This window comes from Pyrus communis, chromosome 14, assembly GCF_041283825.1.
Source record: "Pyrus communis isolate YQ-2024b chromosome 14, ASM4128382v1, whole genome shotgun sequence".
In the NCBI taxonomy this organism is placed as follows: Eukaryota; Viridiplantae; Streptophyta; class Magnoliopsida; order Rosales; family Rosaceae; genus Pyrus; species Pyrus communis.
The window spans coordinates 22397100-22412829 of record NC_142578.1 but is presented as its reverse complement, the minus strand read 5'-3'; the positions used below and the strand labels follow the sequence as shown (position 1 = coordinate 22412829).

Sequence of the window (15730 nt, the reverse complement as noted above, 5' to 3'; positions counted from 1 at the left end):
GCCACGTAGGCTTTGTAATTTTTAGAGTCAACAGTACTTTATCCAATTCATAAAGAATTAGGTAAGCCGGTCGCCATTCAGAGCAATTAAAAGAAAGAAGTCATTCAATAAAATATCCCCATTCTCCTTTAAACCCAAATCAAAAACCCTAATTGTTCCAATTACAACATTCCTCAATGAATATTAACAATATTTATTGATTCACTATAGAATTTTTGTCAGATTCCATTACAAATTTTGAACTTTTGAATTTTTTTGAGTAATTTTTCTCTAATTTCCACTAAATCCGAAAGAATTGATATACCAATCCCATTCCAAATTTCCTAATGGTTCCAATTACAACATGCCTTTTTCAAACTTTTAAATACTGATTGAGACCGATGTACCCATAATACGAGTAAAAGTAAAGGAAAGTTCATGTGGAATCCACAAGTGGAAAGTTTACCTTCCCGTTGGACATTGGGCCCCACCCCCTCTTGCATCCCCAACCCATCACACGCGCACAACTCCTGTGACCTCTGACTCTCTGAAGTTTCTCTCCCTGCAAAAAACTAAAAAACATTAGAAAACCAAAAGTAATTTTTTATAACACAATTATATATATATATATATATATTACTTAAGTTAAAAATGTGAGGCTTAATCTACGTTTTCTAGTAATGTAGATAATATTATTTGTTAAAAAGATTGTAAAAATTTCCGTAATACAATAGTTATAATAAATTGATATCTAATTTTTTTTTAGTGAGATTTGAACGTAAAATCATCTGCTAAGAGAGAAGGATGTGATTAATTATAAAATAAAAAAAGTATTAATTAGATTTAAAAATTAGAAAAATAGTAGAAAATCCCCACCATTTTCCAGCCAGGCTTTCACTGAGATACAGCTACCGTACCAAATTCACTTTCTTTTTCTTTTCTTTTCTCTCTTTTCTTGGTTAGCATTTTCTCTCTCTACAGGTCTATAACGGGTGGTGTGTAAATATGTGTACGAGTTTCTCTAACTCTTTCTCTCTGTGTGCAAAAAAGTTGGATTCGATTGAGAAATGCTGATTGTTTTCCATTGATCGAAAAAGGCATCGCTTCCAAGGCAAGCAAAAAAAGCTCAGCTATCTCTCTCTCTCTCTCTCTCTCTCTCTCTCTCTTTTCTTTCACTTTCTCTCACTAACTCACTTGCAGCAGCTTATCTCAGATCCGTCTCTCTGTGGCCTCAGAGACGATCTCTGTGACATAAAGCTCGCTTTCTCTCGATTTTTCTCCGTTTGGTGCATGCAATTCGCAATGCTCGTCTGATTGCGTTTACAGGTGAGGATAAAAAGCTTTGGAATGTTTTTATTTTTATATAAATGCTCTGTTTAGTTAATTGTGGTTTGGAAATTGGGAGCTGAAAATAAGGGAGGTGTAATAAAATTATAAAACTGGGTTAAGAAAGTGTAATCAGCTGCAATTTTATGTGGGATTTTCTTTGTCTTTGTTTAATTTGTGTTTGGTTGCTGAGAAAATGAAGGAAAGTGGATAACATAGAGTTTTGGAATTTGCATTTATGTTATATGTGGTGAGGTAAACTTAAACTAATTCAAGAAAGAGTTGGTTTTTGTATCGACAATGCGAGTTACTTTACCCTCCATATGCCACAATCATCTTTGCCTTACAGTTTTCTTGGCAACCAAAAACAGTTTTAGAGGATGGTAACTAGTGGAAGTACTCAAAACTTGAACTTTCGACTTCATTTCGGTTGCTTTTTGAACGTTGAGGTCACTTCTGTGGCCAGAGTTATAGTGTGGCATCAGAACAAGCCTAAGAAAGTGTTAACATGTTGAAGAACTCAGAAGTTTAAGTTGTTGATTGATGCTGAAGTGGAATTTGTTGTCATTGTTTTGAAGGGGATTGACTTCCAGTGGTAATGGCGTCAAAATATGGATCAAAATCAAAAAAATTAGGTTCGAGCAGTTCAAAGGCTGCTAATTCCCCTGCATCTTCGACTACAACGTCTTCAAAACAATATTTGGAAACATCTATTGAATGCCAGAGTTCTCCTGCGTCTTCTTCAGCTCGAAGTAAGCCACAGTACTTGTACTTGGAAAGTTTACCGCAAGATGTGGAAAAATCCAAAGAAAACGTCACTGTGACGGTCCGCTTTCGTCCACTCAGGTTCATTTTCACTAGTATGAATTGTACTGTACTTGTATAGGTTTCATGAGTACTTAGTAAGTTGGCTGTTGGTTTTCGTCTTTGTCTGGTATAGCCCAAGGGAAATTCGCCAAGGAGAAGAAATTGCATGGTATGCAGATGGCGACACCATTTTGCGAAATGAGCATAATCCATCAATAGCTTATGCATATGGTATTTTTTTTACTTTCCATCAAACAAATAATATTGCATTCTCATTATTTGATGCACTTGTGCGGAGGAAGAAAATAGTAAGCCTAAGCTTAATGATGTTGGGATACTTGAATTGAACTTGCAAAACAATACGTACATGTAAGTATGGATAGCTGATATTCATTGAGATCTCACTCACTTTGCTTCTTAGTTGTCCATATATAAAAACAAGTCCACACTTGGTAGAGAATATGATAACGGCTGTCGAACGTTACAAGTCAGTGCAGAGTTTACCCTTAATTCAATAGGAGTTTAAAGTTTCCTATAAAGAAAGAATGTTATACCTCCATATCTTGTTTAGTGGAATTTGTTTTATCAAATGCATCGATCATAAAGCTCAGATAAGTTCATTTTGGTTGAACTTGTTTTTTTTCCCTTCATTGTTTGGTTCTAGATCGGGTATTCGGCCCTACAACCACAACGCGTCATGTCTATGATGTTGCTGCTCAGCATGTTATAAGTGGTGCTATGGAAGGCGTCAATGGTAAATTTCTTTGACTTCTTGGTTTGATGAACTTAAATTTCTAAAATGTTTTTAGCTTGATTATATGTCCAAAAAATCTTAACGGTAGCTTGATCAGCATTTCCATTTTTTTTCCTGGTTATAAAAGACGGCGAATGCGTATGTGTTTTCCAACTAGTATGCAAACCAAAAATTGTTATCCAACTACAAAATAGAAGTTCTATTTTTCAGAATATGTTGTGTGAGTGGCAACCTGAATCAGTGCTCTTGATGGCTAAATTTTGGATTAGTTTAGGGAAAATTGGATATATTCCCTTTGCTTTTGTTTCCTTTACATTATCAAGTTAATTAGAGCACCTAACTTTTGGTTGCAATTTCGATGATTGGTCCTGTAGACTGCCAGTTATGAAATCCATTTGACCATTTTGTGCTTTTCTCATTATATTGTTTTTGCATGGCAAGAAGTGATATAATCGTTGCATACATGAGGCGATGAAATTGTAAATCAATTTGGGAACTTGCAATTCTCACCTCAGTCATTCATTTCAACAACATTCCTAGGAATTCCAGCTTCCATCCTAAATTCTTCTTCACTAGGTTGCTGGATTCTGCTGGACGAGGCTATATGTTTGAGAGTTGATTGTTAACTCCCATTGGCTGAAGTATAGTTGTAATTTGGTCGTGTAGTGAATGAAAAAAGTAGAGAATCTTGGGACCTAATGGTCTGTTGCATTGGTAAAAGCTGGGACCAATAGTTTTTTGGTGAACTATCGGAATCATAAGATGATTAATCTTTTCCGGTTCTTGGCCTACAAAGTTTTGTTGACCATCTAGAAAATTTTTGGATCTTCTCTTCGTAAAGCTTTGTGAATCTGAGTAGAGAGCCTATTTGGCTGAACACTGAACACACCATCTCGATTCTGCCATCAATTTTGTTTCCTAGGTACCCAATGCATTGCCTGTCAAGGCTGACAACTTCTGCCTGGCAAGGGTAACTGGGGCACTGGTGGTTTGGATAGTTTAAGCAACTTGTTGCTCAACCGATTAAAGTTATTTGCTGTTTGCACTAAAATTTAATTGAGTAAAACTCTTCTTGGTATTCAGATATATCTAAGTTGTAGATAAGGCATAATGTATTATTGTTTATTTAGCTTATGATTTCCTTCCATGACAGGTACAATATTTGCGTATGGGGTGACCAGCAGCGGGAAGACTCACACTATGCATGTGAGATAACCTATTTATTCTCACCATTTTATTCTACAGAGTATAACTGACTAACATGCATTGATCAGTCACCTCGATATCTCCATAATTTCTCATAGAAGTAACATTTATTCTGCTATGTAGTAGCATATAAAGTATTAATGTGCTTGGATCTATTATGATTGTCAATGTGCTTATATTGGTCCTACTAATTTCAGGGTGATCAAAGGTCGCCTGGAATTATACCACTGGCTGTGAAGGATGCTTTTAGCATCATCCAAGAGGTACTTTAAACGAGGTTCTAAGTTCTTTAGCTTTTCTTATTGGAGAAACTACATATTAAAATATCTGTCTATTCTCCAGACTCCAAATCGAGAGTATCTTCTTCGTGTGTCATACTTGGAAATCTATAATGAGGTAATTGTTCCCTTCCTATTTCTCTCCAGCTTACTTATGATGCTCTGATTCTATGGTTGTTGCTGTTTGTAGACCATTGTAAATTGAAGTTTTCTGGATGCAGTGTTGAACTTTATACTTCAGTGGTGCTTCTTTTTTTATTTTTTATTTTTATATCATTTAAGGTTTCTTTCATTTCAGGTTGTAAATGACTTGTTGAATCCAGCAGGACAGAATTTACGAATTAGAGAAGATGCCCAGGTGCTTTATTAGTTTTGCGATCTTTGTTTGAGTTGCAATTATCTTCATAAATTACTGTTCTGCAAATAAAGATGGTTGCTGTCAGTTTATAAAAATCTTCTGTCAAGTCATTACTCTTTCACGTTAAGAATTCTTGTTAATTGTTTAATTGATGGCTGTAGGGCACCTTTGTTGAAGGAATAAAGGAAGAAGTTGTACTGTCCCCAGCTCACGCCCTTTCACTTATAGCAGCTGGAGAAGGTACAAGAACATTGATCATATTCATATGTTGCGACTATGCTGAATTTTTTATTTTATTTTATTATCATAGTAAATCTTGTTTATTTGTTTAGTTGACCAGATGATATAGGTTTTTGTCATTTTAAATCGTGTTGTTTCTTTCATGAATCTTGTTTCACTTTGTGATTGAGTTTTCATTTTGCCAACAGAGCACAGGCATGTTGGCTCAACAAATTTCAATCTATTCAGTAGCAGGAGCCACACGATATTTACGCTGGTGAATATCTTAACATAGCATCTTGTAATCTTACATTTGATTTTTCTTTTAATGTTCCTTGACACTGACACACCTATTCATTGATTGATGGTAAATAGTGACATGAATTGTCCTACGTCTATAAGGAATTATAGTCTTAGGGTGTGTTTGTTTGGCCTCACTATCTTTCACTAGACTAGACTGGATTAGCTATCAGGGAAATCCCGTGTTTGTTGCGTGCATGGACTAAAGTTAATGAGACTAAAGGGGATTCGCTCCGACTATCTCCCTCGCTAGGAGGTCTTAGCGAGAGCGCCCCGCAACCATGGGACTGCTAAGCCCTTCGTCCGGTCTGTCCTCGTCTCCTCCTCGTCCACTCTCTGCTCTTTGTTTTCTTGAGCACCGACAGCCACCATCACATCACCACTCCCAACTTCAGCGAGATACACTGCTAGCCCAACACCACTCTCTCCCTCTCGCCTTGAACCCATAATTTCGAATGAGGAAGATCCCGCTTTCTCTGTCGTCTGTCTTGCTCTAGCAGTCCTCTGATTCACCTTCGAGGAATATCTCATTCTAGCACTCCTTGATTCAATTCCTCCGTGTTTCTGGAGGTTAATTCTTTGATTTCCTGTATTTTTTATTCCCGGGGGGGGGGGGGGGGGGTGTGGTTTAATTTTGTTTGGTTGGTAGGAAAGCTGAGAAATTGGTTTCTATCGAGATCCAAGGAAAGCAATCATCCTTGGCAATTTTTGGTAGAATTGCAGGGGAAGAAGAAACGAAATGAAAAGGCTTGAATTTGTTGCAGGCCATTGATGGACAAGATTTTTTTTTTGGGAAATCGGTGATCAGGGATTTTTTTTGGAGAAATCTGGAGGTCATGCAGCTTATGGAATTCTCTAGATTGAGTCAATGAAAATATCTGAATAAAAAAGTAATAAAATATTAATAAAATAATTAAAAAGTAGTAAAAAAAATATTTAGCTACTAAAAATAATTTAATCCATGACTTAGTCCGATACTGCACCAAACGCTTCACTATTCTTGTCCTGCTTAGTCCATACCAAGACAGTCCAACTTAGTCCCTTAAGCTAATCCAGTCCGAGATAGTTTGGTGCAACAAATGCATCCTTAGAGGATTAAGTTGTTTTTCCAATTGGAGTTGCTTACCCAATTGGAGTTAGTTTCTCAATTGGAGAAAGATTCATAACTAGATTCCAATTAGGATTAATAATCCTTATTGAAGAAGATCTTTATTATGTCTATATAAAGGGGCTATTGTACTAGTTTTGGGAAGGGAGCAAAACAATAAATTGTATACCACTCAAGGGATTAGAGTGAGAGAATATTGTAAAGTGTGTGCGAGAGAAAAGAAAAGAGATAGTTTATTTCTTGTTCTTGTTCTTTCAGGTTTTTCGTCAATTCCTAGTTCGAGAGATTTGGCAAGATTATTGGTTGTACTCATTATTGATATGGTGAAAGATTGTTGTTGCTGTCCCATGGACGTAGGCACATATTGCCGAACCACGTAAATTATTGGTGTTATTTATCTTGGTTATTTGTTTTCGATTTCCGGAGTTTGTTCTATTTTTCCCATTCTTAAACGCGATATTCTCAACAAGTGGTATCAGAGCCAGGTTTGGTTGATATCCGTTTAGAATGGAGGGTGCAACCTGCTTTAATTGGGTTACGTGGAAATCAAGAGGAGGACATGCTTTACTGAAGTTGTTAAGAGCAAGCCAGCAAGTATGTCTAATGTTGATTGGACCAAGATGACGATAAGCGATGTTTTCTGGCAAAGAAGTCTATAATTGCCCTTGCCAATGATGATGGGTATTGCGATCAGGGGGAGCCTGGTCAAGAGAAGTTGTTAAGAGCAAGCCAGCAAGTATGTTAGATGTTGATTGGACCAAGATGACGATAAGCGATGTTTTCTGGCAAAGAAGTCTATAATTGCCTTTGCCAATGACGATGGGTATTGCGATCAGGGGGAGCCTGGTCAAGAGAAGTCTAATCAAGAGGGTCTTGGTTAATGAGTAATTCGATCAAGAGGAGCTTGATTATGGGTAGTTCGATCAGGGGGAGTCTGGTCATGAAACGTTCGATCAATGGGAGTTTGGTCAAGAGGAGCAATCCTATTTTTTTTTTTTTGGTATACCTTCCTCATGGTCTGGAGGGGGAGATTGTTGGGTTTTTTCCAGCCCATGATAAGTTGTCCTACGTCTATAAGGAATTATAGTCTTAGAGGATTAAGTTGTTTTCCCAATTGGAGTTGTTTTCCCAATTGGAGTTGCTTACCCAATTGGAGTTAGTTTCTCAATTGGAGAAAGATTCATAACTAGATTCCAATTAGGATTAATAATCCTTATTGAAGAAGACCTTTATTATGTCTATATAAAGGGGATATTGTACTAGTTTTGGGAAGGGAGCAAAACAATAAATTGTATACCACTCAAGGGATTAGAGTGAGAGAATATTGTAAAGTGTGTGCGAGAGAAAAGAAAAGAGATAGTGTATTTCTTGTTCTTGTTCTTTCAGGTTTTCGTCAATTCCTAGTTCTAGAGATTTGGCAAGATTATTGGTTGTACTCATTATTGATATGGTGAAAGATTGTTGTTGCTGTCCCGTGGACGTAGGCACATATTTCCGAACCACATAAATTCTTGGTGTTATTTATCTTGGTTATTTGTTTTCGATTTCCGGAGTTTGTTCTATTTTTCGCATTCTTAAACGTGATATTCTCAACATCTATTTGGACCATCAGTTTATTTATTTTGGCTCGATTGATGACTTTATATATTTGTATGACTACTTTGTCAACAGACAATAGAAAGTAGTCCATGTGGGGAAAATTGTGAAGGTGAAGCTGTAAGTCTGTCACAATTGGTATGTATTCAACACTACGGACTGATACCAATTACTTGTTTGTCATCTTCCTGGATTAATCGTAATCTATTCAGTATTTTTTGTATTCGATAGTTAGGGTTTCTTATGAATCTATCATATCTAACTTATATGTGCAGAACCTCATCGATCTGGCAGGTTCTGAGAGCTCGAAAGCTGAAACTACTGGTGTCAGACGGAAAGAAGGATCCTATATTAATAAAAGTTTGCTAACTCTAGGAACTGTGAGGCCTCAACATTGTTTTAAACCAAGAAGTCTGAAATATTTTTTAGATTGTCCTTCGAGTACTTCTAGTCATTGTTCATCTTACATGGTATACTTATTTCGGAGTATTTTTAACTTCTATTGTAGGTTATATCAAAGTTGACCGATATGAGGGCTACTCATATACCATACAGGGATTCTAAATTGACAAGACTTCTTCAATCTTCTCTAAGTGGACATGGGCGTGTATCTGTAAGGCTTCTCCTGTTGTTATGGTTTCACCTCTGTTCCACTTATCTGGATATTATTCCAATACATCTTTCTGGCAGAACCAATACTGCTAGCAAAGAAAGTTTTGCAATTGATTTATTTACTTATATTGTCCACTATTACAGCTCATCTGCACTGTTACTCCTTCATCAAGCAGTTCCGAAGAGACACATAATACATTGAAATTTGCACATCGGGCAAAACACATAGAAATTCAAGCAGCACAAAACAAGGTATGCTTGCTTTATCTCTTTTTTTCTCAAACTGATTATGTTTTCCTTTGTTTCTCACCTCACATAATGTTTTGTACCCGCAGATTATTGATGAGAAGTCGCTCATTAAGAAATATCAAAATGAGATACGTAGTTTAAAGGAAGAGTTAGAAGAGTTGAAGAGGGGTATAGTCACAATTCCTCAACTAAAAGATGCTGGGGAAGATGATATTCTGCTCCTTAAACAAAAGGTGCTTCCAAATTCCTCTACATGATTGGTCTCAGGGTTATTTCTGGGTCTGCAACAATTTTTGTATTCTTGCTTTCGACGAAATCAAACTTGAATTAAATGCTAAAACATTACTAACTAGTTCAGAGCCAAAAGGAGCCGGACAAACTATATATTGAAGTGTGAGTGTTGACTGGTTTGGGATTTTGGTTTTGATTTTCTGTTAATTCTGGATTCTCTTAAATAACTGTTATGGATCAACTGTAAAGCCACCTTGGGCCCCATCCTTGATAAATGGGTTCAATTCTCTGTATTATTAACAGACCTTTTGTCATTCGGTTGCTGCACAGTTTCCTCTAGTAAAATTGCATAAATATATTTCTGAATAGTCATTGTTGTGTGACTTGAACTGCTTCTTTTGCTGTGGCGTGATGTGTAAAGTTAGAAGATGGCAAATACAAACTGCAATCAAGATTGGAACAAGAAGAAGAAGCCAAAGCTGCTTTGTTGGGAAGAATCCAAAGGCTGACAAAATTGATTTTGGTCTCAACAAAAGGAACACAATCATCAAGGTTTTCTCACCGACCTGATGTTAGAAGAAGACATTCCTTTGGTGAAGAGGAGGTTGGACTGAGTTCTCCCATATTTTCTCTCTGCTAGATGAATAAACGAGTTTTGTTTTCTTATTTTCTTTGTGAAAATTACAGCTTGCATACCTACCATACAAAAGGCGGGACTTGATTTTGGATGATGAAAGCGTTGAATTGTTTGTTCCTCCTCTTGAGGGGAGTACTGAAATGACTGATGACACACTGAAGGGGGAGAAGAAGACTCGGAAGCATGGACTTCTAAACTGGTTAAAGATACGGGTATGTGCCATTTGCTTTGTAGAAATCTGTCGTCCTTTCTTAAGGTTGTATGTACATTTTAAAATCACGTTGATAAAAAAAAATCACCAATAGTAAATGTAAAAGATGGGGAATTTGGCCTAGGTTTCATCATCCTTCCTGTCTCAGCTATTTTATCCAGTATCCAGAGTGACGTTTTGTTTCACTCATCTGTGGTTTCTACCTTTATCCAGTCATTAATAATGTTAATAATGTATAGAAGCTGCCTTGATTTTGAGCAATTGTCTAATGTGAAATTTAGGGTTGTTAGAATGGATGCTGAAGGTGTTTGTTCCAGTAGTTTTATATCTCTTACAGTGGGTGGTATTCTTGATGCTGATATAACTTACAGCTTTAGTAGCTTTATCTTGTTATTTCTTGGGCTTATTTTTCTGTTTCAGATTCTTTTATGGCCATAAATGCTGCTAACATCAACTGGTTCTCAAATTTCATGGGCAATCATAAACATGGAATTCTGGAAACATTGTTTTTCCTCCTTAGAGAAATGTAATTGTAAGAAAATCCCTTTGGTTTTCTGAATTTCCAATTATAAAATGAATGAACTAGGGACTCCTTGATATGGTCTGAACCTTCAGCTTTTCTGAAGGAACTGGTTACTCTAAAGAATCAAACTTTTTTGCTCCGTGTGCCTGACAGCCTAAAATGTCTATCATTGCAGCAGATTTTTTGTACTTTCTGTTGATTTATTTTCCATCTTGGTCAGAAACGTGATAGTGGTACAGGGACGTTGACAAGCACAAGTGATAGATCCAGTGGAATAAAATCTACTAGTACACCTTCAACACCTCAAGCAGAAAGTGGTAATTTTCATGTAGAATCGAGGCTTTCACATTCAGCTCTTACAGAAAACTCTCCATCGGCTGATCTTTTGTCCGAGGCTAGAGAGGACAGAGAAGTTCGTCAGGAAAATTTCCTGGGACGAGAGGCACCTCTGGTATGTGAATGTTCTGCATAAAGGATGTTAACTTGTACTTGAGCCTGCATGCCCCCAATGAACATTTCTGCCATCTCTAGTATGATTGTATCAAATATTGCTCATTATGTCCATATATTAAAGAGAAAGGACAGATGTAATGCAGGTTTTGAAGCTGTAGTGTTACTTAGAATTGCTAGGACATTAAACTGAACCTAAAAAAGAAAAAGAAATAAAGGCGAAAAAGAGTCAAAAGCATGTATTTTTGTTTCTAAGAAACAGCGTTTCATATTGAAATAATGTGGTTGGGAAATGGAAATGAACACTATTTCTGGCCAGAAAATTTGTCATGTGCTGTTTATGACATCATACTTTCCTTCCTGTGCCTGCATATCATTTGGCCATTTTGTGTCTTCTTTTATTATTTATTTATTTGAGCCTGAGTTTATTAAACATACAGGCTGATAACTTACTTGACGTATATACTAAGTTACTAACTTACTAAGTATGGACCAAATGGTTAAATTTCCATGCTTCAACTAGTTTATTTCTCTATTTCTTGATTCATTCATTGCTCATTTATTTATTTATCCTGTCAGACTAGCATGAAGTCAATTGATCGGATCGATCTTTTAAGGGAGCAGCGAAAAATCTTGTCTGATGAGGTAGCACTCCGTTCAAGTGCTCTGAAGCGGTTGTCCGAGGAGGCTTCAAGACACTCCGAGAAGGATGAAATTAAGATGGAGATGCGAAAGTTCAAAGATGAAATCAAGGTGAAGAATGAACAAATAACTTTGGTGGAAAAGAAAATTGCAGAGTCCTTTTCACACAACAAAATGAGTCAACTGGAAGCATCCCAAGTAAGTCCGGGATTCCTTACTGTTGTCAGCTGGTATCCTTTTCTTTTTCTTCCAAAAAAAAAAAAAGAAAAAAGTATGCCCTGGTATCGTAAGTTGTTTTCATTTTTGTTTAAACTCAAACCTTACGTTGTTTCTGGTTTATGCTGCAGTCTATTGCTGAAGTGATGGAGCAATTGAATGAGAAGTCCTTTGAACTTGAGGTGATAAATAATAACTTTGTACATTTTGATATGAGAAAACATAGCACAGTAAATTCCGAACTATAAAATAGTTCATATGGAGCATCATGTAGGCCTTCTGCATGCGGAGTGTCATGTTGACTTTACAATCATGTAGATTTTTATTGTAAAACATTTTTTTTGATAATTAATGTTGCAGCCTAGGGACTAACATAATATGCCATTTGACACACCATAGAAGCATTTGAGTTCCATGGAATGTCCAAAAACCCCATCTTTCATTTATCCACTTGCATAGTTTTACTTCAGTTTCCAGTGTGCAAGACTTTTGGATGTCATGCAAATTGCAACTACAATATCGAAGAAATGGAGAAATGAAATGAAATTTTCGAAGGCCTCAACTCCAAGTCTATTCCGTTGACTGCTGTATCTTTTTTGTGCCAGGTTAAAGCTGCTGATAATCGTATCATCCAAGAACAGCTGGAACAGAAGGTACAGGAACTACTTTACTAAAATTTATTTGTTCTGTTCATCTTTAGATGAGACTTCAGAATTTAGAACCTCATATGACTTTATATTACGTTGTTACCAGATTGGTGAATGCAAAGGATTGCAGGAAACAGTCGCCTCCTTGAAGCAGCAGCTTTCTGAGGCACTAGAGTTTAGAAATTTGAGCCCAGTAGTCACTTCTCGAACTGGTTCAAAAAATTTGCATGAGGAATTGGGCACAGAGAAAGATAATGCGGTGTTGAATGACAAAAATGAAGTTTTCCTCCTACTGAAGCAGGTTTTTCTCCTCTTGTGGCTTCTAAGTATTTGTTTAGTTGTAAAATTCGAGTTTCGTATTATTCCCAACAAAAGTACCACCGATGAATTTCATGAGCCTATTATGTCTCCATTTATTTATTTTTTAACTTTAGCAATTTTAACACTGTCAAGCAGGATCTTATTAAATTATTGTTTTTCAACCCTTAATTAGGTTGAAGAACTGAAGCAGAAGGTGGCTGAACTGACGGAGTCAAGGGAACGGTTAGAAGTTCGGAACAAGAAATTGGTGGAGGAGAGCTCGTACGCCAAAGGTCTAGCCTCAGCTGCTGCTGTTGAGCTCAAGGCATTATCAGAAGAAGTTTCCAAACTCATGAACCAAAATGAAAAACAAGCTGCTGAGCTAGCCGCATCTAAGAGCTCTCCAACTCTGCGTCGAAATAGTAGCACAATCCGAAATGGTCGGAGAGATAGTCACATCAAACAGGACCAAAGCGGGCTTATCTCAGAAATGAAGAGAGAACTGGCAGTGAGCAAGGAGAGAGAGCATTCATACGAGGCTGCTCTTACGGAGAAGGATAAAAGAGAGGCTGATCTTCAAAGAAGGGTTGAGGAATCCAAACAAAGAGAAGCATACCTGGAAAATGAACTCGCCAACATGTGGGTTCTCGTGGCGAAATTAAAAAAATCCCACGGAACCGAAACTGATTCTTCGGACTCAACAAAAGAGACCCGACAAACTGATGGTTATGGGGGATGGTAACGTGACGAGTGTTCAAGATGATCCGGCAAGATTGAGCTTTCGATAAAATTGGTTTGAGAGAGAGCGAGAGGGAGAGCTGTAAAAATGTGTGTTTTGTTTGGTAAGGGCTTATTGTATGTGTATAATACAAGTTAGGGTTTTTTTTGTCTTCTTTTTGGGGTTTCTTGACAAGGGGGTTATTGTTTGTTCGTAACGATTTAGGGCTTCTTTTCGAGTACACAGTGCCGATTCAAATGTATTCCACAAATACACGATCTGGGTTTCTCTATTTTTCACAGGTTAGTATTTGTTGATGCATTACATTGAAATATAATAATATTAGTTTAACATGTGGCCAGTCATGCAAAAAAAAGAGCTCCAATTGTTATAAATTTCTTATTTAAGTGTGATAGGGTAAATTTTAGATTAGATTTGATTCTAGTTATTCTTCCCTATTAAGACTTGTATTCCTTAGAGGAGGACTTTTTCTCCACCTTGTTACTATAAATAAATGCACTGCGTAAGGGGAATAACACATCCTCTATACAACTCTACAAACACATTTCTTTCTATATTTTCTCTGTGCCGCCGCGCCCTCTCCTTGCCAGTTAAATATAGGCCACAATATGTTATCAACACGCTCCTACCGTTGCGCTTAGGAATCTGACGCAAAAATTATTCGTCTTCAATTAGGGTAGTATTACGTTTCAATTATTTTTAATTGATTAAATTTTTATTTTATTGATTCAATTTAATTTTTTTTTTGTGTTGAACGTGATACAAGCTTTGGAGATGGAAAGCTGAAATTGAAGAAAAATTTTCTGAATCAAACCAGTTCATTAATATCATCACGCAATCAGGTTCTTTCAAAACAACGGTTTTTATCTTTATATTTTTGCAGCCCTGATAGCATGAGCATTCGCCATAATGTATGACTCACCTTTATGTTTTTTTTTTCAAATTTTAAATTTTACATAAATTGTGTATGCACTATATCCATAATTGTTGAATTATGTGAATATTGCCATGAATTACATCAAATATATGTCCATGCATTGAATTATTTAATTGAATATGCATTGAATTAATCTGGAAATTGAAAAAAAAAATATAATTTTTTTTAAGGGTTTGTCGAATTCAAAACTCAAGCTCACGTGAGCCTTCTTGAGCCGCAATGCACCGGAGCAAAACCCCCAATGCTCCATCTGAGAAGACGACATCGTTTCGACATTGAACCCATGAACCCAGCCGCCACCTGCAGTAGGCCACGGCTTCAACGCCATCTTTCTGGAACATCATAACCTACAATCATGTTTTTGGGACCCAACCATCATCGAGGACGATTGGTTTCTCGAAAAATCTGATGGCCATTGGTAAATTTTTGAAGGATTCTTTGAATTTGCACGATTTCTCCGATTTGAATACCACACCCAGCGCCGCTAGGGTGTTCTGGATTTCTCGACCCAAGCCCTAGTAGGCCTCGAACTTTCGGGCCTGAATCGCATAACACCATTTTTTGGACTGCTAGTTGTCTTTGCTGCCACGACCCAAATCTAAACAGCCTATTGGGCTGAACTGGACCTTGGCCTGCAAAAAACACTAGCCCAATTGGGCTTTGTTGTCCCCATGCATGATGCAGCACATGATCTCAGCTCGTTGCTGGAGAATCGGTGCACTGCACCGCGTCACACTCAATCTATGCCCATCTGGGCCTCTGGTATATTGGGCCTGCATCCTATATCTATTTACCCTAGCCCAATTCTTGGGCTTAGGCCGTACGGTTTAAACATTGTTAGCCCACCCATGGGCTTTGGCCCGTGTTTTTAGGCCCCGAGCTTAATTGTTTATTTATTTTTAGACAATTTGTGTTTTATAATTTTTCACCCACACTTTAATTTTAGCCCGAAGTCCAAATAATTAATTCAATTATTATCAAGATCTGAAGATCTATTTGCATATTTCCTAGTTGCATATTTCTATATATATATATATATATATATATATATATTTGTGTTTGTCTGCAGGAACATATGAACCTAAAGTTCATAATTATTTCGAAACCTAAAGTTCCTAGAAACATGCCTTGTTTGAAAACCTGAAGTTCTCCTTAAAAACATCACCCATGAAAACTCGAAGCTTTTTCATGTAAATTTAAACCAATACATGTCTATTAGAACCTGTATGTTCTACTCCTATGTGAATGGATTGAATTTTTCTTCATTACACTAACCGCATCTTGTCCATTTATTTTGTGATAGGAACATGTCGAATTTGAACAAACTCGACTTCACCGGTTTGGAGGTCCCTGGAAGAAACTACCTCAAGTGGTTCTAAGATGTGAAGCTCCACCTCACCGCAAA

The 15730-nt window shown here is 37.0% G+C and overlaps 1 protein-coding gene across 5 annotated transcripts; it reads left to right on the top strand.

Annotated features, from left to right (window-relative positions):
• The first annotated feature begins 875 nt into the window (after window positions 1-875).
• On the top strand, window positions 876-13659 carry LOC137712945 (kinesin-like protein KIN-7K, chloroplastic). Of its 5 annotated transcripts, none has more exons than XM_088684124.1 (24): window positions 876-1090; window positions 1193-1305; window positions 1884-2151; window positions 2246-2343; window positions 2777-2866; window positions 4020-4072; window positions 4270-4335; window positions 4415-4468; window positions 4649-4708; window positions 4870-4948; window positions 5137-5204; window positions 8007-8069; window positions 8207-8311; window positions 8440-8544; window positions 8688-8795; window positions 8879-9025; window positions 9445-9627; window positions 9711-9872; window positions 10615-10845; window positions 11424-11684; window positions 11834-11884; window positions 12308-12355; window positions 12456-12650; window positions 12843-13659. In XM_088684124.1, exons 3-24 carry the CDS (start codon window positions 1904-1906, stop codon window positions 13389-13391), a joined length of 3024 nt encoding a protein of 1007 aa, XP_088540250.1. In that variant the 5' UTR covers window positions 876-1090; window positions 1193-1305; window positions 1884-1903; the 3' UTR covers window positions 13392-13659. The 5 variants fall into 5 exon arrangements, with proteins under 5 accessions (XP_088540250.1, XP_088540252.1, XP_088540249.1 ...); XM_088684123.1 differs by having other exon boundaries at window positions 937-1090; window positions 1183-1305; XM_068452152.2 differs by having other exon boundaries at window positions 956-1090; window positions 1180-1305.
• Window positions 13660-15730: the final 2071 nt, after the last annotated feature.